Source organism: Delphinapterus leucas, unplaced genomic scaffold, assembly GCF_059928025.1.
Source record: "Delphinapterus leucas isolate spDelLeu-1000000601 "Yukka" unplaced genomic scaffold, BTC_Dleu_Yukka2 spDelLeu_asBTCV2_sq25, whole genome shotgun sequence".
In the NCBI taxonomy this organism is placed as follows: Eukaryota; Metazoa; Chordata; class Mammalia; order Artiodactyla; family Monodontidae; genus Delphinapterus; species Delphinapterus leucas.
The window spans coordinates 9503820-9528876 of record NW_028322234.1 but is presented as its reverse complement, the minus strand read 5'-3'; the positions used below and the strand labels follow the sequence as shown (position 1 = coordinate 9528876).

Here is a 25057-nt window from a genome sequence, read left to right as displayed (position 1 = left end):
GACCTCAGGCTGTAAGGCAGGAAAGGAAAAAAAAAATCCAAATTTACCTCTGACGGAGAAGCCAGGGGAGGAGCGAGGTTCAGCGGAAGAGTGTAGACTGGGATTAGCCAGAATTGAAAGAGACGGAGGCGGGGCCTGCTGGAAGGGCGTGGGCTGTGATTGGCCAGGAGTAGAGCCGGAGGCCGGACACTGGAAACCACCTGGCCATGAGAGGCCGTGTCTGGGCCCAGCCAGAGCGTGGAGCCTATCAGGGACTAGTCTGCCGGAAGCAGGAGGAGGCCCCAGGCTGGCCGGGTCGGGGGCGGAGCCTGCAGGGAGTGACTGCCCGGAAGAAAGCCGAGCCCTCTAGAGGATCCTTGACTACCTATTCAAACCTCTGCTTCTCACCTCGCGGGCGGAGTCTCCATCCTCGTGATGCCTGGGCCTGGGTTCCCAGGCGGGTTTGGGGAAGTGAAATTCACCAGAGGCCGGGTCTGGCCCAGCTCGTGACCCTGCGCCTTGCGGTCCCGACACAGATTTCTAGAGCCCAGCTAGAGCTCTAGAGCCCAGCTAGAGCTCTGAGCTCATGGACGCCCTGAGTTTGCTGCTATTGGCCGCGCTGCTCTGGGTCCCTGTAGGGACCCTGACCTGCTACGGGGACTCGGGGCAGCCTGTGGACTGGTGAGTGCGCGGGAGCCGACCATCCCTCCAGGGCCGCATTGGGGATTGCTGCGTTCCTAGGTGAAGACTGGGGTTCCTTCTCTTCTCCCGCTATTCTGTCCATTTCCTAACCTCCAGGTTCGTCGTCTACAAGCTGCCGGCCCACAGCGGGCCCGGAGATGCGGCGCAGAGGGGGCTGCGGTACAAGTACTTAGACGAAGACTCAGGGGGCTGGCGCGACGGTGCGGGGTTCATCAGCAGCTCCACGGGGGCCGTGGGCCGCAGCCTGCTGCCGCTGTACCGAAACACCACCAGCCAGGTGAAGGCGCCTCCGGCGGAACCAGGGGTGGGACTCTAGGGTGGGCCCGACTTGGGGGAACCTTCAAGTTGCCCCTGTCCATCATCCCCAGCTCGCCTTTCTACTCTACAATGACCAACCGCCTCAATCCAGCGGGTCTCAGGACTCTTCCAGCCGTGGGCACACGAAGGGTGAGGCCAGACTGGGGACTGGGGAAGAGTTCTGGTTTCCCTGTGCATTTCCCCCAGCTAACCCATGAGTTGCCAGGGCGGTGAGGGTGGGCTGCTCTGTCAGGCCCTAGCCATCTGTTTCCTTATTTTAAATCAACACTGTCCTTCCTCTGGACTATGAGAATCGATGGCTGTGGAAACTGAGCTCAGCGGTGGTTCTGACACTGCCCACTGGTCCTGTGGTCCAGGCCCCCTACAGACTGAGTGTTCCTGGGTTGCACATGTGCTTGCTGGGATGCCTCAAGCAGTCCCCCTGATCTCCAATTTCTGGTTCAGGTGTGCTGCTCCTGGACCAAGAAGGGGGCTTCTGGTTGATCCACAGCGTTCCGAACTTCCCTCCACCTGCCTCCTCTGCTGCGTACAGCTGGCCTCCTAGTGCCCAGAACTATGGGCAGACCCTGATCTGTGTATCTTTTCCTCTCACCCAGTTCCTGGATATCAGTGAGTGGAGACGGGGAGGCAGGGTGAGTCCCTAATTCCCAGGCTAGAATCTTGGAACAGTCCCTCGTTTTCTTCTCCCCTTGCCCTCCAGGCAGACAGCTGACCTACACCTATCCCCTCGTGTATGACCATAGGCTGGAAGGGGACTTCGCCCAGAAATTCCCCCACCTGGAGGAGGTAATCAAGGGCCATCACGTTCGCCAGGGACCATGGAACAGCAGTGTAACACTCACATCAAACAAAGGACACGTGTTCCAGAGCTTTGCCAAATTTGGAAAGTTTGGAGATGGTGAGCCTTGAGGTTGACAGTTGGAGAACTTCTTCTGCAGAGGGGGTGTCTGGTGTGTCCATGGCTGAGGGCAGGTCATGGTTAGGGACTAGAACACCTTGGAGTCATAATCACATGAGAGGTAAACAACCAATATACCTGTGTTCAAATATTGGTTTCTGGCTGTGTGATACACGATTTAACCAGGGCCTCAACTTACCTTTTTGAAAAGTGGGAATAATGGTATCAACTTTAAAGGGCTGTTGAGTGGCTTGATGTATATAAAGCATTTAGTAAGGGCTATTAGTCTTAATGTTGTAATTCCCCAGATTGCCAGGAATTGATAACTGAGGAAACAGCTCAGAGATGGGAAGTGGCCTAGGGAATCCCTAGCAGTGATCCTGACCCTGTCCATGTCCTCTTTCCATCTTCTGCAGACCTGTACTCTGGCTGGTTGGTGGAAGCCCTTGGCAGTGACCTACAGGTCCAGTTCTGGCAAAGATCTTCTGGCATCCTGCCCTCCAACTGCTCTGGGGTCCAGCACGTACTGGATGTGACCCAGACAGCCTTCCCTGGGCTAGCTGGGCCAACCTTCAATGCCACAGAAGACCATTCCAAGTGGTGTGTAGCCCCAGAAAGGCCCTGGGCCTGTGTGGGTGACATGAATCGGAACAAAAGAGAGGAGCACCGGGGTGGGGGCACACTGTGTGCCCAGCTGCCCGCCCTCTGGAAGGCCTTCCAGCCTCTGGTGAAGGCATGGGAGCCCTGTGGAAAGTAGAGCAGGGCCTTCTCTCTAGGAAGCCCAGCAGAGCATATAAGGGCTAAGGCTCAGGGGCCAGTTTGGACTTCAGTTTGAATCTATTTAGTCTCTTCCTATCTGTTTGGCCTTAATCATGTGCCTTAACCTCTCTGTGACTCAATCTACTCATCTGCAAAATGGGAATCATAACACCTTACTCAGGATTGTTGAGGAATAAAAAGAAATTGGGAAATGAGGCTGTTCGTCTTTTCTTCAGGTGGGACTCAGAACAGCACTGCAGTTTGCTGAGGGTCTGGGGGCAGCTGGCACATAGGTGAGACACAAAGTGGGACCACAAGGAAGGGCCAACCAAGACTCACCTCCCCTCTTTATGGTAACCAGGACTGGAGTTCCACCCCTCAACAAGCACACAGGCAAGGGGGAGGAAACATGATGTCCTGCCTTGCTAGGGGAGGAGGGGCGAGCTCTAGAAAGCTCACGCAGCACGGACGCACTTTATTTATATGTGTACATATGTATACAGGCGGCTGTACAGCGCGGGGCCAGTGGCTCCCTTTGCTATGGCCCCGGAGGCATGGGGCAGGGCGCCCCTTTTTTGGTCGGGGCTGCTGGGGGCACAGCTTCAGCAGGGCACCGGGAAGTCAGCGCCACCTCAGGCTTGGTGGTGGGGACCAGGAGGGAAGCAGGTGGGGCTGGGGGCCCTGCACTGCTGGGTACATTCTTTGTTAGGGCTTGGGAGGGGGTCTGGGGCTCTGGGGAGAGCTTGGGAGAGGCAGATTTGGAACGAGGCCCGCTCAGCGTGGTCCGCTCCTCCACCACCTCCAGCACCCAGCGCTCCCGGCCCCGCGGGGCCTCAGGTGCGGGAGGTGCCAGGGGTGCAGATTCCTGCAACCCCTTGGAGTCCACACTTGGGAATTGTGGCACCTCAGCCTTGGCCCCAGACCGCACAGGCTCTACGACAATGGGCACCGGGGGCGTGCCTGCTTCGCCGGAGCTGCTGCGCCGGCCCGTCTCGTGTTCCTGCACCGGGCTGAGCGCCGCCTTGGCCACGGCCCTGGCCGCCCCGCCCGCGCCGTCCTCTGTCTGCACGCTCTGGTGTCGTGTGCCGCTGGCGTCCCGCTCCAGGGTCCGGCCCCCGGGGGTCGTCGCGCGGGGCGGAGTGCAGGCCTCGGCGCCACCCGGGGACTCTTTCTCCTTACTCGAAACCAGCAGCAGCGGGTCCGCGCCCAGGCTCAGGGGCGACTCCTGGCGGCCCAGGCGGCGGACGGCGACCTGCCGGGTCGCGCCGGGACCCTCGACAGGGGGCGTCTCGCCGTCCGACTCGGCGAGGCTATGCAGCGCTAGCTCGCCGTGGAAGTCCTTGCGGAAATCCGGGTGACCCACCTCGAGGCTGTGTTTGCGCAGCGCGCCCTTCTTGTCGGCGCCCAGCGAGGCTCCCAGCTTCTCCGCCGATTGCACGCGTTTGAGGAGTGGCGAGCGCGGGGGCTCGGCACTCTTAGGGCGCGGGCGCACCACTGGCGGCGACGAGTGCAGCTTGGCCGGAAAGCTCTGCGTCGTGTGAGAGCTGCCCACCGTGTGGCCCGGCAGCGGCGGCGGCGACGCCTGTGTCGGGGACGGCGTGTGAGCTAGCGGCGACAGCGGGATGTTGCCGGCCGACTTGCAGCGCGCAGAGCGGTACTGGCGGTGCAGCTTCGGCGACAGGCCGTGCAGCGTGCTGGGCCGGATGTGGTGCGAGGCCGACGACGCTGGCGAGTTGGGCGTGCTCGAGGCCGGCGAGCTGCTCTGGGACGAGGCGCCTGTGGACGGGCGAGAGAGGACGATGAGCGCCGCGGGCGCCGCCAGGGCACCGGCCCGCCACAGCGCGCAGCTCGGCCCCCGCCCAGGCTCAGGGCCTACCTAGGTAGGCGGAGTCAGGCGTGGAGCGGTAGCTGTGGGTGGGCGAGCGCGCCGGCAGTCCGTGCGTGGGCGAGCCCGGGAGGCTGTCACTGGACGACAGCGAACGGTTCAACGACGACAGAGAGCGGCTAGTGTGCAGCAGGTTCGACTGCTTCGTTATCTTGCGGAAGAGGGAGCTACGCTTCTTGCTGGAGGACAAGGAGGGGACCACCTTCCCTAGACCAGACTCCAGAGCTCCCGGCTCCTCCCACTTCAGGACTTCAAGGTACCTCCTGGAACCACCCACCCTTTCTGACCCCTCCCTCTTCAGCTACCACACAGTTCCAGACCAAAGAACTTCCTTTAGCTCCGTCCCACTTGGCTCCTCCCACCTCAGGTCTACCCAGTCCTTTCTGACCACTCACAGTCCAAGCTGGAAACACCCATCAAAACAGAACCAAACTTTTCTGGCCCCGCCCACCTGTCTAGCCCCTCCCTCTCCAACTAAACTCACCTGTCAGAGTGGGAAGAAATTCACTGGGCTCAGCCAGGCTTATCTCAAATCCCCACTCACTCCTTGTCCAGGTCAAACCCACTGATCAAAACAGAAAACTCTCCTGGTTCCACCCACCTCTTCTAGTTCCTCCTACATATAAGGGAAGAAATTATTTCTACTGGCCTGGCATACTCATCCCAGATAGAAATCTCTTCTCCCGGCCCCTCTCAGTCGCCTAAATATAATACATCCGGCAAGGCAGAATCATCTCCTGGACGGCACCCTCTTAGTCCACATCTGCTGGCTCAGCTCTGCTCCCACAGTGCCTTTCCTTCAGCCTAGGAGCTTGGTACATCCTCCTTTCCTGACTCCTCCCGCTTTCCCAGCCCCTCCTTCTCTGTTGTCTTGGTTTTGCTCTTCACTTGGTGGCCCCGGCCACCTTTCCTGTGAATGTCCCTTCTCCTGTCCTCACCTATGCCTCTCCCACGTAAGCCCTGGCCATCGCTCCTAAACTGGAGTGTTCCAGGGACCTGCTGTTTATAGCCCCTCCCACTGCACTTGGCCCCACCCACCTCTCCTGGCCCTCCTTGGCAGAGGGCCGCTTGTTCCTCCGAGCCATTTTGGCCTTGTAGCTGCTGCGCCGCGCAGGGCCGATGCGGATGGAGGTATTTTCGAAGGGCGTGGTGGTCACGGCTACTTTGTTGCCACTCTGGGGGAAGAAAGGGGGAAAATTCTCTGCTGGAAGCTGCTCTGGCAACTCCAACTCCCCGGGATCTCCCCCACCCTTCGCCCCACCCTCGCCCCAAGACAGTTGGCGCTCTCCCATGGACTCACCTTAAGGATCAGCTCGACGACCTCAGGATGCACCATGCCATGCACAGGCTCCCCATTCACGTGGGTGATGAGGTCCCCGGCACAGAGCCCTGCCTCCTGGGCTGGGCCCCCCTCCTCCACGTGCTGGGGATAGGGAGCCCCACAGGAGCAGAATTAACAGGCTTGGTAACAAGGAAAGCTCCCTAAGCTTATGTGCCAGACACCTAGCTCTGCAGGCACGGTAATCTTCATAACAGTTTATGAAATAACAGTTATTCTCCCCAGTTTACAAATGAAGAAACTGAGAGTCAGAAAGGAAAAGTTACAGAGGAGGGTCACAGAGGAGTCTCATCCAGGTTGCCTGGTTCCAGAGTTTGAGCTGTCCCTCACCCCTGGGGAGGGTGGGGGGTGTCTCTCTCCCCACCCCCACCGTAGAACACAGGCTCCACCCATTAGTGCTCACCCAGACAATGTGGTGTACACTGTAGACATCTGAGTCACCCATGTAGACGCGGATAGCACGCAGTGTGAAGCCATACTTCTTGCCCGAGCGTTGGATGGTGATGGGGGAGCGAAGCCCACTGACAGCTGGCGAGTAGTCCCGACTCGGTGAGGAGTCCCGTGAGGACGGGTTGGAGGAGAGAGATCGTGGGGACATGGGGCTGGCCAAGGGTGAGCTTCCATGGGGGTCCACTGCAGACAGACCCATGGTCAGAGGTCAAAGCCAACAGACACAGGTCTCCCTGTGTCCGCTCCTCCCTCCTCCCAAGTCAAAGTCCCAGAGCTCTCACTGGCCCATCCCAGAGCCAGTCACTGTGGACAAGGAAAATGCACCCGGCACAAATGGGGGCAGCCCCTCCCCTGCCAGGCGGGGCCCAGTGTCACCTGCAGGGATCATGACAGACAAGGCAGTGGCCGAGGCTGACTTGATGACTTTGCCCCCGGTTCGAGAAGGCCGCTTCTCTACCACCGGGTCTCCTGACAGCTGCTGGTGCCGCGCCCGGCGCAGAACCAGGTCATTGGTGGCTCTCAGGCCTGATGGGTCCCCATCCTTCGAGGATGGGCAGAGGTCGCCTGGGCGTGGGCGGTCGGCTGTAACAGAGCAGATGGGTTAGGGGTCACTCCAAGGTTATAAACTTCTTGCACGCTCTTCCCTCTGCCTGGAATGCGCTTCCCACTTCTCTCCCTTGCTGGATTTGTGAATTTCATGGGAGCAGGTAACATGCGTCACGAACAGCTCCTGACTCAGAGGAGTGCTCAAATACTTTTGTTGACTGACCATGGAAAACGGGTCTTCCTCATATTGATGAGAATCCCAGATTGGAGTGTGAAGAGTACACGAGAACTTGCATAAACAGTACAGGCTCATTGAACGCTCATATATGACCCCTGAGGAATTGGGGACGGCGGCAGGAAGGGGCACTCACTGGCCTCCGGGTCCCCGGCGCTGGGGGTGCCATCCCCTTGAGCTGCCTCCTTGGGGGCCCGCGCATCCAGCGAGCCTGGGGGGTCGGAGCTGGGCCGAGCAGACCTGCGCAGCCGGGCCTCATCCTCGTCCTCTTGGGGGGCGCTGAAGCGGCTGGGCTCCAGCAGCGCCGAGAAACGGCGGCGCGCGCCCAACGGAGGACTGGCCTCCCCCTCCAGGAAGCTGGCCTCGGACGCCGAGAAGCGCTTGCTGCGCAAAGGGGGCGTGGTCAGAGGAGTTACTCCCCTTCGGGTCCAAAAGGACCCAAACCCCCAACCCTGCCCCTGCTCACATCTCCGGGGAGCCCCCTCTCCAGGTCTTCTCGCGCAGGGTCAGGCCACCTAGGCCTTCCCGCTTGCCGGCCACCTTCTCCTCTGGGCCCTTGGCGCTCGGCTCCCGCTTGTTGGTCCCCGCTGCTGCCACGGGGGTCTTGGGCTCGTGCTGCGCCAGCTGCTCCATACTGCTATACACCTTCGAGGACGGATGAGTGGTGATGGAGGCAAGTCCAGCCCCCAGGTCCCGCCTTCCCTCCCGAACCAATCGAATTCCCGCTACTGGACCCGGCCAAACTACGCTCCGCCCCAGTAAAGCCGGGGGCCCAGCCCCCCAATTCTGGGCCGATCCCGACCACCTACAGTTCTTCAGTTCTGGCCCCACCCCACAAAATTAGGCTCCGACCTATTCTAGACCCTGCTAGCCCTAAAGAATCTGCTCTCCTTCCTGCCCCGCCTCTCCAGGCCCCGCCCAGTTATGTGTGCCTTCGCCCAAGGCAGGTCCTGCACCCCCCCCCACGTGATGTTCCTAAAAGCGAGAGGTTGCCCAGCCTCGCCAAGGCCTGGCCCAGTCCCCTCCATCCCCAGGCCCTGACCCCGCCCCTTCCAGATCTAGCCCCGCCCCACTGTGGGTCCTCATTTCCACAACTGTCCAGGCTCCCGTTAGATTCCACTCGATGCCAGAGGTCGGTTCCAAGACATCCAGCAAGGATGTCCCCCCGCCGCCCCCGCCCAAGCCTCATCATTCCCCGATCCTCACCGCCTCAGTAACTTCTCTAGTCTGAGACCTTGGGCCTGGACCCTGCTCCCCATAGCCTCCTCAGCCCCTGGCCACTTCAGGCCCACCTCCATCCTGTACTTAAACACAGGTCCCACCTCCCGACGGTCTCACCCCACCCCTATCCCCACCTGGCCTCACCTTGCTGAAGCGCGGGGAGCAGGAGGAGAACTGGCGGATCTCCACGGGCTCCTCCTCCGTCGTGTCATCCTCGTCATAGGAGTTCACATGGTGATACCTGTCTGAGCGGGCTGGAGTGGAGGTGTGGGTCGTGACCACGGGCATGGGTCCACTCCTCAAATCACACCCCCACCGGAGCCAGGTTCGGGTCCTGCAGGCGCGGCCACGCCCCTGCCCCTTTCTCGGATCAGATTTAGGTCCTTCCCCCTCGCTGGGTCCCCGTCCCACTCTCTGAGGCTTCGTCTAGCCCCGCCTCCACAGAGGCCACATCCCCAGATTGCACCGAAGGCGCTCTCCACCCTGGCTCCGCCTATGCCAGCCCAGGCTCTTGCCTCGTGCCGCGCCCTAGCACCGCCTCGTAACCTAGGTCCAGTCCCAGTTTTAGAACTTACTCCTGTCCAAGCCCCGCCCCTACCCCAGCTTCCTTTCTTGCCTTCTTCTCAGACTGAGCCCCGCCCCTATGCCAAGCCCCGCTCCCGACACAACTTCAGCCCTCTCCTCTCGTCTAAGGGGCTAGTCTCCTACCCAGCTGCGTCCCAGCCCAGGCCATATGCAAGCGCCCCCTCAAGGGATCCCACACCCTGTCCCCGCTCACTGTCAAAGTAGCTGGTGTCATCCTCGGACTCCAGGTGGGGGATGAACTCGGCCTTTTGCCTCAGCAGCCCTGTCCAATCCAGGTCTCGAAAGAAACTGTGCTGCTTCACCTCAAAGGCACCGCCTGGGGAGGAAGGGGTGTAGGGTGTAGGGGAGGGAATTCTTGTGACAGCTATGGCCAGCCAAGCAGCCCAGCTCCCCACCCATTTTCTGGCCCAGGGACACAGCACTGGGAGCCCTGCTCCCGGACAACAGACCCCCCAGCTCAGATTCTCTGTGACCCCTTACCTGCCCCTAGCCGGCCCAAGGGGTTGGTCTGCAGGAGGCTGGATATCAGGTGCTGGGCATCCGTGGGCAGGGCCTCGTCCCCCTCGGGCCACAGGATGTCATCTGCAGAGCAAGGTGTAGGGCTGGGGTTCGCTTTTGGAGTCCATGAGGCCCTGGGCCAGCCCATGTTTCCGTGCCCCCTGCCTGCCCACCGCGGAGGCACGCACCACTGATGACCTGTCCAAAGAGCTCTTCAGGTGTGTCTCCAAAGAAGGGCACGCAGCCCACCAGGAACTCGTAGAGAATGATGCCCATGGCCCACCAGTCCACCGGTTTGCCATAGCCCTGGCGCAGGATGACCTCGGGTGCGATGTACTCTGGGGTCCCACACACCTGGGGGCAGGACGTCAGCCCACGCCCTGGCCACAGGAGGGGCCTCCCGGGGGAGCAGTGCCCCCCGCCAGGCCCTGGGCCCCACAGTCCTGCCGGGTCACTCCACCCGAAGTGACCCCCACTCCCGCACACACACCTGTTTGTCCAGGAACTCCCGGGCGTCCTTCTCAATGTGGCCCTCATATAGGTTGGTGGTTAGGCTCATAAGCCCCATCTTGGAGAGGCCAAAATCCGTAAGCTTGATGTGCCCCATGGAGGTGATAAGGAGGCTGCAGAAACAAACTGAGGTCTTAGAGGCGAGGACCATCCACTTCCCTCCTGGCCCTTCCATGCCAGGGCCTCCCGAGGGACAGGGAAGGAGTGATGGGAAAGGTCAAGGCTCACTTGTCAGGCTTAAGGTCGCGGTGCACGATGCCATAGTTGTGCAAGTACTCGAGCGCCAGCACTGTCTCAGCGAAGTACATGCGGGCCATCTCCACAGGTAGCGCCCCAATGTTCTTCAGCAGGGTGGCGCAGTCTCCCCCTGGGGGTGAAGGAATAGGCCCATGTGAAGAGGGAGGTACCCCTGGCTCAGAGCTGAGCACTCAACATGCACCGTAGTACCGAGTCCCCATCTCACATTGCCCCAATTTTATAGCTAAGGAAAACTGAGGCTTCGATAGGGGTCTCCCTCTCCCCAGCTTGCACAGGGACTGCCCTCTACCAGGCTTCTCTTGTCCTCTTAGCCATCCTCCAATGTCAGTATAATCTGCTGATTTTACCCAGGAGGGGACTGAGACTCAGAGAGATGTTGGGTCATGCAGGGAGTTGATGGTGGAGGTAAGGTTTGGTTTGGGCCAAGGCTGCCTGCTTATCTACTGAGTTTAGGCCCTTGATCTGGAGTCTGAAACTTGAGGGTCCGGGGCCTTAATATATAAATTACTTGCCCCCACCAGATTTACTGCAAGCAGCATTCATATTTTAGTCTCCTTCGGTGTCCATTTCCCGTTTTTCTTACAAGGGCCAGATTTCCTTCCAGGTTTAACAGCTGGGTCAGCATGTAACCCAAGTTGCGCCAATGACTTTTCCCTATTTTTTCACAAAGATTACTAAGCCCATAGAATGTAAACCGGAATCTGTTGGATAGTAACCTTACTATATCAGGGCCTGTTTAAAGGGAAGTCCACAGAGCCAAAATATGGAGCGATTACTAATGACATGATTTGAGCACCTAGATACAGCCATTCCTGAAGGTGACATGGATTTTTTCTATCACAAGTCAATAAATTTCTTTCTTTCCTTTTTTTTCTCTTGAGCCAGATTTATCTATGTCAGAAACTGATGAATCAGACTTGAAGCCATGCCCTCTGCAGTGGAAGCACAGAGTCCTAACCACTGGACTGCCAGGGAATCTGAATTTGGGCACCAGATAATCCTGACACACACTTATGCAGAGAATAAAGTGCCCATGTGGCCATGGTCTTCTTGAGCCTTATATCCCTTGTTGCCAACCTCACTATATGAAACAACCTTGTCTTTTTTGGCTTATTTTTCTTGTTTATTGTATGTTTATACAGACTTGAATGTTACCTACATGAGGGAAAAGTGTGTCTGTCTGGGTATCCACCAGCACCCAGCACAGCATGTGGAATGAGGGAGATGATGAGGGGACACCTGTTGAGTGACTGAATGCTCAATTAAGGCTCGGAAGTGGCACAGTTGTATCCCTGTGAGATCATGTGTGTGTCCTAATAACCATAATACATGTCTGTTTGGATGATAGATGGGTTAATATTGGATGAAAAACCTATACATTGGTGGTTGGATGATTGGATGGATGGTAAATGGACAGATAAATTGATGGATGAATTGTGGATGAATAGATGGATTTAAATAGCTTGCTAGATAAAATGAGATAGCTGCTAGAATGGAGGTTTGGATGAATGAATAAAACTAAGAACAGTAAATGGATGGATGGAAAGAGGGATGGATAGCCGATGGATTAATAAATAGGTAAATAGGTATTGGTGGAGAGATGGATGGTAAGTAGTTAGGTGAAGAAATAGATAGATGAATGAATGTCTAGATATAGAAAAAGATGGATTGATGGAAAACAGATGTAAAATACAAGCAATGAACCCTAATATAAATTACGGACTTTAGTTAATAATTATGTATCAATATTTGTTCATCAATTGTAACCAATGTATCATACTAATACAAGATGTAAATAACACGGGAAACTGGGGGGAGGGGGAAGCGAGTATGTGGGAACTCTCAGTACTTTCCAATCAATTTTTCTATAAACCTAAAACTGCTCTAAAAAGTGAAGTCTATTAATTTTAAAAAATAGATGTAGGGCTTCGCTGGTGGAGCAGTGGTTGACAGTCCGCCTGCCGATGCAGGGGACACGGGTTCGTGCCCCGGTCTGGGAGGATCCCACATGCCGCGGAGCGGCTAGGCCCGTGAGCCATGGCTGCTGGACCTGCGCGTCCGGGGCCTGTGCTCCGCAAGGGGAGAGGCCACAACAGTGAGAGGCCCACGTACCGCAAAAAAAAAAAAGATGTAATATAATATTGTAAATCAACTATACTTGAATAAAATAAATAACGATGTAATGGATAAACAGAAATATGGATGGACAAACAGACGGATAATCAAATGGATGGATGGATGGAGAGATGGCACATAGATATATGGATAGAAAAACAGATGGATTAGCAAATGAATAGATGAAATGAAGGAAGGGTGGATAATTGGATGGATGTATCTATATTGAGAGAAATGAAGATAAGTCAATAGATGGCTGGATATAAATAAACAGATGGAATGGATGATCAGTGACTGGATGGATAAATGGTTGGATAAACATACAGGTGGGTAGTTAATTTGGTGACTGGGACTCAGGCAGGTCACCCCCAGCAGCCCTGACTAGCGAGCATCCCCTCATCTTCCCTGCAGCCCTGCAGGCAGCCACACCTTCCACATATTCCATGACCATGCAGAGGTGGCGCCGGGTCTCAAAGGAGCAGAACATGCCGACCACAAAGGGGTTCTCAGCGAAGGTGAGGATGTCGCGCTCCACGAAGGCCTGCTGGATCTGGTTGCGCAGGATCAGGTTCTGCTTGTTGATCTTCTTCATCGCGAAGCGCTGCCTCGTTTCCCGGTGCCGCACCAGGTAGACGGCGCTGCAGGGGGAGAGAGCGAGGACCGGCCATCACCTCCGAGACACCCGGCCTCCGCCACCCTCCCCCCGCCAGAGCCCCGGGTGGCTCACCCGTAGGCACCATTGCTTATGAGCTTGATGGTCTCAAAGTCATTCTCTCCAGGTGGTTTCTTAGCCTTGCTGCTTCGGCCCTGCAGGGGAAAGATGGAGACCACCCCATCATCATCATGAGACTGGCACTCTTGTTATTCCACCTAACACATGGGGAAACTGAGGCACAGAGGGGGTGGGTGTGTCCTTCATCCAAGTGCCACAGTGAGGGAGTAACAAAGTCAAGACGTGAACCCAAGACTGGCTGACCCTGAAGCCATATATTGATAACTAACTTCTCTCCATTAGGAAAGAAACCTACAAAATGGCTAATCACTCTAATATATAAAGAGCTCTCAGACATCAACAAATAAACTAACAATTGAAGAGAAAAAATAGGCAAGATATGTGAATTAGAGTTAGAGCTCTTAACCATGTGAAAAAATGTTAAACCTCACATATAACGACAAAAAGGCAAACTAAAACTACACCAAGACACCATTTTGCACTCAGAAGATTGGCCAAAAAAAAGAAAAAAAAATCCAAAAAGCTGACACTCTGTAGGCAAAGCTGTGGGGAAACAGATACTTTTATACCTTGCTGTTGGGAGTATAAATTGGTACAGCCCCCATGAAAGGTACTTGGGTGTATATCAGAATTACAAATGCATGTTCCCTTTAATCCAGCAATTTCACTTTTGAATTCATGCTACAAATATGCTTGCACATGTGAAAAATGACCTATGTACTATCCTGCTCATTGCAAGACTGGAAACAATCCATACACAGGAAATTGGTTAAATAAACACATGAGGGGATATAATCTAAAGGAATATTGTACCATTGTTTTGTTCTGTTTTGTTTTGTTTTTGGCTGCATTGCGCCGCATGCAGGATCTTAGTTCCCCGACCAGGGATCGAACCCGTGCCCCCTGCAGTAGAAGCATGGAGTCTTAACCACTGGACTGCCAGGGAAGTCTTGTACATTTTTAAAATGAGGACTATCTCTGTACACTTATTAGAAAGTTCTCCAAAGTATTTTGTTAAATGGGGAGGGGGATAAGGAACAATATTACTGTATGCTTTTGTGTAAAAAAGGGGACAAAATATAATCATATTTGAGGTAATAGGGATATGGGGGACAAGAGTGGGTATAAGATTTTTCACTGTATGTCTTTTTAAAAAATAATATTTATTTTTCTTAGGGACAAGAGATTTATTACATAAATATTTCACAAAAAGATCTATGAGATATAAAAATATTGGACTCTACACTCCTAAAAATGTAGCCCAAAAGAGTCTGGCACAAACATTGACAGAATTACGAAGAGAAATTACTCAAAACAAGAATTTAACACATGGCTCTCAGAAACTATCAGATCAATCCGGCAAAAAAAAAGATGAATAGGAAGATGGAAGATTTGAATCACTCAATTCACAAGTTTGATTGAATGGAATTACATAGGATCCTACAAACAACAATTAAAGATAAATACCTTTTTAGAGTTTTAGACTTTTGAGTGATGTCATTCCATTACCTATTCAAAAAATTAAACAAATGGCATGTATAATGAGATTCAAAAAATATATACATATATATATATACATATATATATATATATGACAGATGTGTGTGTATGTATGTGTGAATTCATAGACACAATTTGAAACAAAAGTCACAAATCCAAATGCCTTCATGGGCCAGGCATACCAGGTGAGAGCCATGGGTGGCTGGGGTGTGGATACCCCATATCATAGGCCAGCCCCCACTCAGTGTCAGCTGGTTCCATCACAGTATTGTCAGAACTTCTAATTTTTCAAAAAGGCACAAACCCAGATTCTAATTTTAATCTTCTGATTTCTATATTTTGTTTCACATTTTTGAAAACACTAGGCAGCTCAGAGAAAACACATGCATGACCATTATGGTGGGCAATCTCCACCAGATATGTGGAACATCTACCAAGTGTGGTTGGCCTGGGGGGTGGAATTATAGTAATTTTTACTATGCTGAGCTGTTAACACACAGAGACACTCAACCCACTCAAAACTCCATGCAGTGTTCCTCAAGAAATTAAAAATAGAATTACCATGTGACCCAGCAATTCCACTCCTAGGTATGTACCTAAAAGAACTGAAACAGCTGTTCCAACAAATACTTGTACACAAATGTTCATAGCAGCACTATTCACACAATAGCTAAAAGATGGAAACAACCTAAATGTCCATTGATGAATGATGGATAAACCAAATGTAGCCTATTTTATTCAGCCATGAAAAGGAATGAAGTACTGATTTATGCTACAGCAGGGATAAGCCTTGAAAACATTATGCCAGACACCAAAGGCCACAGAGTGAATGATTCCATTTATATGAAATATCCAGATTCAGCAAATCCATAGAGACAGAAAGATCTAGAAAGCAGATCAGTGGTTGCCAGGGGCTGTGGGGGAGGGAGGACGGGGAGGAACTGCGTAATGGGCACAAGGTGTCCTTTTGGGATGATGAAAATGTTCAGGAACTAGACAGACACAACATTGCGAATGTAGTCAATAACAATGTTATGTGTATTTTACCATGAAAAGAAAAAAGCCTACGGAGGAAGAGCTATTATTAACCCATTTTAGAGTTGGGGAAACTGAGGCTCAGAGTGGGGACCAAGAGGCCCACCCAGCCTGAGGACAAAGAGCCAGGAGGTGAGCCCCGACCAGTCGGGCCAGACCAGAGTGTTGCCTGCTGGGCCACCTGGCCTTACCTCAGAGAGGTCGTCCTGCTCAGGTGTGTTAGAGCCGCCACTGTCCTGTTCCTCCAGGTGTACCACATCTAGGAAGGGAATGAGAGTGAGTGGAGACTGGGGTCCCAGCTGGTTCACCCACAGTCCCCTGCACCCAGCAGCCAGCACCTGGAAAGGGGTCACGGGTGAGGCCCAGCTGGCGGATGATGTAGCGGGGGATGTCCGTCTTGACCAGGTGGCCCTCCTTCGCATGGCCCTCGGCTGCCTCCAGCAAGTGGTAGAACTCCTCGGGGTTGAATTCCTGAGGCAAGGCAGGGTGCGCTCAGGGTGAACTCCAAGGTGTCCCAGCCAACCCCTCCCCAGTCCCCCACCAACTGTCCCCCGCCCATGCCCAGCCCCCTTACCAGGCACTCCAGCAGCCTCGCTGGGCGTGAAATGATAATGAGCAGCTTCTTCACCAGCTGAGTGACAAAGGCCACCTCCAAGCTCTCGGAACGTTCATAGGCCTGGGGTGTGGGGCATAGTGGGGGTGTGGTTCACAAGTGCCTTTCCTGAGCCAGGCTTCTCTCCCATCCCCACAGGAACTGACAATACTGCTGCTGTGTTCCCATTTTACAGATGAGTAAACTGAGGCCCAGGCCACATGGTAAAAATAATCATTATTGTTATAGCAAACATGGTCCTAAAACCTTCACTCACTCAATTCATCTTCAAAACAGCTCTATAATCCAGGCAGAGTTAAAAATCCCTCTGCCTGGCATGCTCTCTCCTCAGATCCTTGCATGGCTTCCTACTTCTCCTCCTTTAGGTCTTTGCTCAGTTGTCAACTCCTCATGGAGGCCTGCCTTGACCCCTCCAATCCAAAATCACACCCCACTACCTGGTAGGACTCTCAATCACCATTACTCTACTCTCCATTCCTGTTTTCTATCAAACAGGCCACATATTAATTTATCTATCATGCCTATCAAAGTCAGGACTATGGTGAGGCAAATGAGGCAGTCACCTTGGACACAAAAACCCTCAGTCTTCAAGATAACTAATATTTTAATGCACTATTTGAAAAATCAAAATTAATGCAGAAAAAAATGATAAGCAAAATTTATTTACTTTTTGGCCGTGAGGCTTGTGGGATCTTAGTTCTCTGACCAGGGATTGACCAGGGATTGAACCTGGGCCCTGGAAGTGAAAGCACCGAGTCCTAACCACTGGACCGCCAGGGAATTCCCAGAAAAATTTAAATAAGGACAGGATCCCAGAGGGCTGGGCCAAACCATACTGGAGCTTGAATCAAAAGGAAACGTGTGGGACCATCTCTACATGTTTTTATGTTTTTCAAATGATTAATGATTTTAATGAAAACAGTATTACTGATTAGTTCGTTTCCATTAAAACCAGGAAAGTTAAATTATAACAAATTTTGGTTTAATTATAAATAAAATATTTAAACTTAATGTTAAGTTTTAACATAATTTTTTTCCCAACTTTTTCAATAATTAATGTTCTGAAGGGGGAAAAAAATCACCTGCCTCATCCTAGTCTCAGTCCTGATGCCATCTGAGGAGGTAGCATTTGAGTAAAGACCTGAAGGAGGTGAAGGACGTTAAATTCCTGCTTCCTGTTTGGGGGGTTGGGAGGGATAAATTGGGAGATTGGGATTGACATATACACACTATTGTATGTATAAAATAGATAACTAATAAGAACCTACTGTATAGCACAGGGAACTCTACTCAATACTCTGTAATGACGTATATGGGAATAGAATCTAAAAACGGAGTGGATATACGTATATGTATAACTGATCCGGTGTGCTGCACAGCAGAAACTAGCACAACGTTGAACATCAACTATACTCCAATAAAATTAATTAAAACAGTGAAAAAAATAAAAGAAACTTTTAAATTATTACTGTCAATATCACCAAATTATGTGAAAATCTTGGTTATAACAATATAGTGATTTTGATGAAATAAAGGCAAAAGGTGCATTTTGTGAAATATATACGTATACATATAAATTCCTGCTTCCTCCATCAGACCTAGAGCGGGGCTTTAGTCTTTCTCCTCCACCCTTCAATCCACACTAGCCCCTTGGCATGTGGCAGGCGCCCCCTGAGTGGATGTGGGATGAAGGAAAGTATGGGGCCATTGAGCCTGATTTGGGGGTTCAGAGCCTGAGGTGTGGCAGGCCTCCTGGTGCACTCACGTCCTGCAGCAGCTTCTCCAGGTTTTCCTGCAATTCGTAGAAGTATACGGTGGTGATGAGGCCGTCGCGGGACTTGGTCAGGCAGTCCCGGGCCAGCTCGATGATCTGGTGGTGAATGAAGCTGAGCACGCCGTCGGCCAGCGGCAGCACGCTGTCAGGTTCGTAGGCGCGGGCGAAATCGCGCAGCTTCTCTTCCATCTGCGCGGTGGCCTGCGGGAGGGACGGAGGCGGGGCCGGGATGCCGGCGCGGGGCTCAGCCCAGAGGCAGTGGTTGCCAAAGCCTGCACGGCGCGGCGCCGGCCGCCAGGGGGCGCGCGGAGCTAAAGCGAGCGAGGGCTCCGGCCGCCCCGCTTCCCTGCAGCCGCCCCCTGCCCCGCCTCACCTTCGGGAACCTCTCCTTGTAGACGTGGTTCATCATCACGATCTCGTTGTCGTAGGAGGAGGGGGAGCGCCCGGGGCTGCGGAGAGAGAAGCCCATCGCGTCCAGCCACCTTCCTCCAAAACTGCAGACAGGCGTCTCGCAGGGCATGAGCCCCCAGACCCACCAGCTTGGACGGGGAGGGGGATGCAGGCCCACCTGAGGCTCCGCGAGCGAGGCCGCACCGCAGGGGAGCGGCGGCCACCATCCTCATCCGTGATGCTCTCGGTGCTGCCGAAGTGTTTGGAGAGGAAGTGGAGCTCGTCCACGGTGGGCTGGTAGGGCAGCTGGTGCAGGCGCTCCTGGGAGGAGCAGGAAGACTGGGGGGAGGGGCGGGGCCGGGGTCAGAGCCACCACGTTCCCCCACAGCTCGGGACCCTGGTCTGGGACCACCGCGGCTGGCGGGCCACTGAGCAAGGCCAGAATCTGGACCTGGCTTATGATCCTTGGATCCCAAGGCTCAGCTTGGGATTCCTGGCAACAGAGGGGGGGCGGGGGGGCAGGGACAGACACAGGTGAGAACAGTGACACAGACATGAATGTGGCCCGAGGGAGCCTGTGAAAACCTGAGTCAAGTCTCATGCCTCCTCTGTTCAGAACTCTCCATGGCTCCCACCGTACTCATGGTGAATGCCTAAGTCCTCCCCACAGCCCACAAGGTCTTGCAAGATCTGATCCTGTCTCCTTGCCATCACCTCCTCCCACTCTCCCCCTCACCTGCTCTGCTTCAGCTGCACAGGCCTCCTTGATGGTCCTTGAACAAACCAGGCACACTAGTGCCTCAGGGCCTTTGCACTGACTGTTCCCTCTGTCTGTGACACATCTACTATGGATCACTTCTCCTTCAAGTCTTTGCTTTAAAGTCACCCTTCGGGAGGCCTCCTCTGACCACACGCATCATTCCCTCTCCTTGCCCCAACTTGTTTCTTCTTGCTGACTTCTTATCTCATTACTTACTACTGTACATCTTTATGACTTATTTGTTACTGCTGTCTGCTCCTCCAGGGCAGGGATTTGGTTCTGTTTGGCCCCAGTCAGGGCCTGGCATGCAGTTGGGGCAAACACAGACCCACAGACATCAGTGGAGAAACACAGGGACAGCCACCAGATTCTGCAGGCAGGATGATCTTTTTCAACATGATATCACTCACTTTCTTGCTTAAAACTCCCCAACCCATCATTATCTATTAATCTTTTCAGTGCACACAATCTATGACCTACAGAATCAGTAGGTCAGACTGAATTTTTAATTTAATTTAATATAAAGCAAAACAGCCTTTCTATGGCTTCCCACTGCATTTAGAATAAAATCCACCTCACGATCCTGGCCAAGAAGTCCCAGCATGAGGAGGGTTGCTGCCTGCCTCACCTCCATCCCTCCACTTCCAACCCAAAGTTCCAGCCACACAAGGCTATTTTCACCTTTCTAAATGTGAAAAGTTCTCTGTTGCCTCTGGGAGTTTGCACATGCTGCTCCCCTTTGCTGAAACACCCTTCCCTGCCTTCTTCCACCTGCCAACCCCCTGCTGATCCTTTGTCTTGGCTTCAATGCCACCTCTTCCAGGAAACCTTCTTTGACCCTCCCTCCAGCTCAGTCAGGTGCCTCCCCTCTGCTATCATCCCCTTGCCTTATGCTACCCCCATCACAGCTCTGACCACCCCAGCACCCCAAGTTATAAATGCCTTCTTACTGATCTGTCTCCTCCCATGAGGGCTTTGTGAATCCTTGGGCCCAGACCCAGCTTGTAGAGCCCCACACACATGACAGTCATGTGATAAAAGTCTGCTGAACACCATACCAATGTATGGATGAGCGAACCAGAGAGACATGTAGAAAAGAGGGCAGATGGAGAGAGAGAATTTGGGTACTGCAGTGGGGGAGCAAATGGGCTCTGGGTGAAAGGGGTGTGCCCTGGCCAGCTGCAGACACTTGGGCAGTTGGCTTAACACATGAGCCTTAATGTCATTATCCGAGGTAAGTAAAATAAGTAAGTAAAATAAGTAAATAAGTAAAATAATTAAAATAAGTCCGAGGTAAGTAGGATCCCCAAGAAGATATGTTGAAGATGGAGAACAGGACCTTGGAGGGGACTTGGAACTCACTAAGAGATGGACAGATGACACCCTTGGAGAACAAGAGAAACCCAAAGCTCTCATTTAGGCCAGTCCAGCCGGCCCCCCGCGGCTCCCACCCACCGGCCCCGCCTGCCACACTCACCGAGACGGTGGAGCTGGGCGTGTTGGTGCCATAGCCAGACGAAGGGAGTGAAGCCAGAGACCAACGGCGTCCGTCCGCCCTGGAACCCAGCCGACATGCTCAGAGGCCGCCAGGCCCCACCAGACAGCCCCATTCCTCAGAGTGTGAGAGAAACCACTGGCCATGGCCAGAGCAGGAGGTGGGGGAATATATCTGCACTCTGAGATTCCTGAAGTCCCTCAGAGTCAAGGAGGTAAAAAGGAAGTCTTCCAGCCAAGTACCCGGGACCTGGAGCAAAGATCAGTCTTCTCTGCTCCTTCCCATTTATACTCCTCTCCTGTCAACCTCATGCCAAACAAGCCCCCAAAGTGAAAAGTCCACTCAAGGAAGTCATCCCAGAGGGACCCCAAAAGATGACCGCTAGAGGACCCCCATGAGAAAATTCTCAGAGGAAGATCACTTGGGTCTTTTCAGAGAAATATTCCTTCCTCATACACACACACACGCATGCTCCCATAGACACAATCACTCTCACGGCTACATCCATTAGTATTACTGTTACTAGTACGGTTGAGTTCACACACTGAAAGTCACACACATTCACACCACGTGACTCTTCAACACAGACACTCACATGCATTCACTGTTCCATACATGGACCCAAATATCACATGTTTCCAGGCTAACACACAATCATACATGAAAAAAGAGACGTACACTCACATATAGACATATATACTTCCAGAGACCTGGTACTCATACACTCTGACATACACACACACTCCCCCACACACTCTAGACTTTCACATTCACGTGACACACATTGAAGACACCCTCACGCAGTCAGTCACACATTCAGACTCTCAGAGAGCCACACACTCATTCACACTCCCACACAAATTACGTATTCACATGGAGACACACATGGAGGTGCATGTTTCCTCAGCTCTTCACACACACATTTACAACCCTAGAAGCACACAGTCACACACGTTCACTCTCACACGCTGATACACACCCATGGATACAAAGACAGGCATGGGCTGCCTCCCATATTCACAGCCTCACAAACACACACATCCGCATCAGCACACAGATTGCACACTCACGTGTACACACACTCCCATGCACTGGAATCCTCTCTCCAGGCAGTGACCTTGCTCAGCTCACCTGCTTCCCAGCTCACCCTCCATGTAGGTAACCACATCCGGCCCAATCTTGGAGCCCTTTTCTGGCTCCCTATTGCCCTCAGCTGAATTCCACGGTCGAAGGGAATCCCCACTCTTCCAAGGGAGCCGTCCTGTGTCCCCAGAGTCTCCTGTGACTCGCACCCCACAGCTTTCACCAGCCTTTGCGGTGACCTGCGTTGCCTCCCCAACTCAACTCCAAGGAGAGAGCAGGGATGTGGTTCACCCCATATCCCAGGTCCCAGAACACAGCAGTTGTTCAGACGCTTTTAGAATGAATAAAGTTCAAAAAAAAAAGAGACCCACCCAAACACCCTGGTGACTCCTCAAAGATTCCCCCTCAAAATTCAAAGAATCTCTCTTTCTCCCCCAATCTCGACAAAGCCCCCCAGAAAATTCATCTTAGGGACACTCCAGAAACCCACAGAGACCCCCGATGGAAACCTGAGATTTCTCCTCTTGGGCCCTCGAGAAATAGCCCTAGGGGCCCTCCCCCACGTCAAGGACCAAGTCCTTCGATGGGCATCAAGCAGTCTGCGCTTGCGCACTTCCTCCCTGCTTCCCTGTCCTGTTGCTATGGAAACGCCTGGCCTGGAGAGCGAGGCTTGGGAGACTAAGACCCAGGCCCCATAGCGCAAGCGCTTTCACTCCGCGGCAAAGGAAGCCCCGCCCCTTCCGTGGTTCTGAACTGGTGGTTGGCCCCGCCTTCTTATAGGTCCCGCCCCTAAGACTGGGTGCCTGTTCCCGCCAGGACGTTGGGGCACTCTGCGGGTCCCTCAGGCCTGACTCAGGTGCAATTAGAAGGGGAACAGATGGTGGCCCAGACGGTGGGTAGGGAGGGTATGGCCAGGGTTCTGGGGCCCTGGGGAGAGGGACTCACCTTCGGGAGGAGGCGAAGGAGAAATGGGCGGGGGTGTTGGGGGAGAAGTTACGGGGACTGTCCAGGGGACTGCTACCTGTGGCGGAAAGAGAGGGATCTTCAGGCTTGGGATAGAAGGCAATCCCATCAAACCTCCTGATCCTCAAAGCGGGTTCCAAACAGCAGCTTGTCCCCCTCTTTAGTCTAATCCCACCCACGTATGGGTGGACCGCTCCCCTTAGCTGTGGCCCTGCCTCTCAAAATGTTTTGGCTACCGAGTCAGCCCAGCCCCTCTCCAGGCCGATTCCGTCTTTTTCGGGGTGGCCCCGCCCCTTAGGTATGGCTCCTCCTTTCTGCTCCATCCCCTTTCCAATCAAGCTCCTCCTGGGCCTCCGCCCACAAATGCCCGTCCCCCTGCGGACCGGCCAAGCCAACACAAGGATGGCTCCGCCCCTTGTCCAATCCCGGTCCTCTCCGTCTAGACTCTGGACCACCACTCCTGTGGCATGGACACACCCCTCGCCTGTGACCACGCCTCCTCTAGTCTGGCCCACAAACCCACCACCTGTCTCACCCAGGTGTCCAGGCAGTGGGGAGTGGGGTCGCGGCAGCGTGGGCGAAGTGCTGGTCAGGATGAGACTTTTCCGGTTACTGGTGCGGCAGCTGCGGGGAAGGCGAGGCAAGGGACCGGACCCGGCCGTAGCCCAGTGAGTTTGTGGACCCAACCCGCAGCCCTCCCATCTCAGATCCCCACCTGTCTCCCAACTGTGTGTGCTTGGACGTGCTCCCAAAGGACTGCTCAGAGGAGGAGGCAGTGGAGGCCTCGGTAGGACTGTGTATGGGAGGTGATGCGTATGTGTTGTGTATGTGCAAGACTCCTGGTGTGGATCATGTGTGACCATGCATGGCACAGTGTATCAGCCAGGGGGTGATAGTCATGTCCACGTGATACTAATGGAGATACTGAGTGTCTGTGTGTCTTTGGGTCCTTGCGTGACATTCGCTGTGTGTATCCAGGTGTGGCACCCGTGTGTGAATTCAGCACTGGGAGCATCCTAGTGTGATATCATGTGTGACAGTCCTTGGGTTTATCTTGTGTGACATGACCTGTGGCTTTGTGTGTCTATATGACACAGTGTAACGCCACTTGTCCATGACTAGATGTGCCACTGTGTGCTGTAAAGTGTGCGTGATGCATGATTTCTGCTACGTGTCTGTCTTTGTGTAGCAATCTGAGTCTGTATGAGATACTGTCCTTGTGTCTGAGTGTGACATTCACCATGTGTGTTCCCGTGTGGCATCTACTGTGTGTGAGTTTAACACCCTGTGACACTGGGCACGTCTGAGCATACCACTGTGTGTGACATGGATGAAAATGAGTGAAAACCTGTGATGTTGTGTGTGTCTCCGACTCTGCAAGATTCTGTGTCTGTTATTCTATCATCCGTGTGGCACAACATATGACATGCCTAGGTGATATCGTATATTGTGCCATTGCACGGATGTCATTGCCACACATGTGTCTGTGTGCATTTCAGATGGTGTGGATCACCAGGCATGTGACATCTTACAGAGTGTACACTACACTGTGCCTGTGGGCTTACTTGACTGTGTGATGCTGCTGCGAGTGTCCTTGTGTGTCTGTGCGTGCCTCTGACCTATGGCCACCATATGGCTGGGTACGCGTGGCGGCTCCCGGGTGTATCTGGGACACTAGGGCTGTTGTGTGTGTATGTGTGTGTGACATCATGTCCTGAGTGACGCTGTGTGTCACTATTTTTCGTATGAGGCTGTGTTCTTTGGGTGGCGGTTGTGCTATTATAAAAGCCCCCCCTTTCATTCTGCCCCTCAGGATCCCAGCTTCCAAAGAGGGACCCTCCAGCCCCTCCATTCTCTTCGCACACACCCCCCTCCCCGGCTCAGTGACTGAGCATATTCGCGCGGCCAGAGCACGCGGCATGGGGGTGGGGGGAGGCCAGGCTGCGGCTATTGTTCTGAGGGTGCTAAGCCCCCCACCCTCCCCTTCTTCCCCTACCCTCACCGGGCTGCCGGAGCCCGCAGCGCCATCAGACAAAGGCGCCTCAATCCCCCACCAGGCGCAGCCCCCTCCCCCCGCGGCGGTCCTTTCTAGCGTGCAGTCCCCCCAGCCTCAGCCCACACTGCCCCCCATTCAGCCCCATCCCTGGCAGGAAGGCGCGAGCGAGCACCTCTGGCGCAGCTGGACCGGGTGCAGCATCCCGGGCCCCGCCCTGCAGCAGCAGCCGGAGGGCGGCTTTGGGGGAAGGGCCAGGTCAGGGTCTGAGGGATCGGGGGTCTACCTCTTGGTGCGACGGAACATACTGCCGCCAGGGAAGGAGGGCATCGAGAAATTGGAAAGCGCGGTCCAGAGAGAGTCAGACATGACCCGGCGGCGGCGACATGGTGGCAGGTGCGGCAGCGGCGGCGGCGCGGG

At 54.0% G+C, this 25057-nt stretch overlaps 2 protein-coding genes across 2 annotated transcripts; one reads left to right on the top strand and one right to left on the bottom strand.

The window, feature by feature from the left end:
- The first annotated feature begins 337 nt into the window (after positions 1–337).
- DNASE2 (deoxyribonuclease 2, lysosomal) lies at positions 338–2872 on the top strand. Its single transcript, XM_022558353.3, has 6 exons — positions 338–660; positions 778–958; positions 1050–1128; positions 1444–1608; positions 1700–1897; positions 2314–2872. The coding sequence occupies exons 1-6, from the start codon at positions 566–568 to the stop codon at positions 2652–2654; spliced, it is 1059 nt and encodes a 352-aa protein (XP_022414061.1). The 5' UTR covers positions 338–565; the 3' UTR covers positions 2655–2872.
- MAST1 (microtubule associated serine/threonine kinase 1) lies at positions 1578–25057 on the bottom strand. The gene is made up of 26 exons (XM_022558342.2): positions 24924–25057; positions 23180–23268; positions 22627–22702; positions 20581–20659; positions 18522–18682; positions 18327–18402; positions 17945–18154; positions 16141–16242; positions 15905–16037; positions 15758–15825; positions 13026–13105; positions 12728–12936; positions 10154–10292; positions 9906–10038; positions 9604–9769; positions 9398–9499; positions 9111–9233; positions 8477–8586; positions 7578–7756; positions 7248–7495; positions 6706–6912; positions 6284–6513; positions 5842–5964; positions 5580–5716; positions 4533–4720; positions 1578–4432 (listed from the first exon to the last, which is right to left on the bottom strand). The coding sequence occupies exons 1-26, from the start codon at positions 25004–25006 to the stop codon at positions 3195–3197; spliced, it is 4689 nt and encodes a 1562-aa protein (XP_022414050.1). The 5' UTR covers positions 25007–25057; the 3' UTR covers positions 1578–3194.

What these genes read in the sequence shown, in the direction of transcription:
- DNASE2 (XM_022558353.3), top strand. Translation starts at nt 566, where the DNA reads ATGGACGCCCTGAGTTTGCTGCTATTGGCCGCGCTGCTCTGGGTCCCT. An exon ending in ACCGAAACACCACCAGCCAG is followed by an intron (nt 959 to 1,049) that starts GTGAAGGCGCCT and finishes CATCATCCCCAG; the next exon opens with CTCGCCTTTCTACTCTACAA. An exon ending in CAGCCGTGGGCACACGAAGG is followed by an intron (nt 1,129 to 1,443) that starts GTGAGGCCAGAC and finishes TTTCTGGTTCAG; the next exon opens with GTGTGCTGCTCCTGGACCAA.
- MAST1 (XM_022558342.2), bottom strand. Translation starts at nt 25,006, where the DNA reads ATGTCTGACTCTCTCTGGACCGCGCTTTCCAATTTCTCGATGCCCTCC. An exon ending in TCCTTCGCCTCCTCCCGAAG is followed by an intron (nt 20,660 to 22,626) that starts GTGAGTCCCTCT and finishes GCTGGGTTCCAG; the next exon opens with GGCGGACGGACGCCGTTGGT. An exon ending in CACCCGTGACCCCTTTCCAG is followed by an intron (nt 15,826 to 15,904) that starts GTGCTGGCTGCT and finishes TTCCCTTCCTAG; the next exon opens with ATGTGGTACACCTGGAGGAA.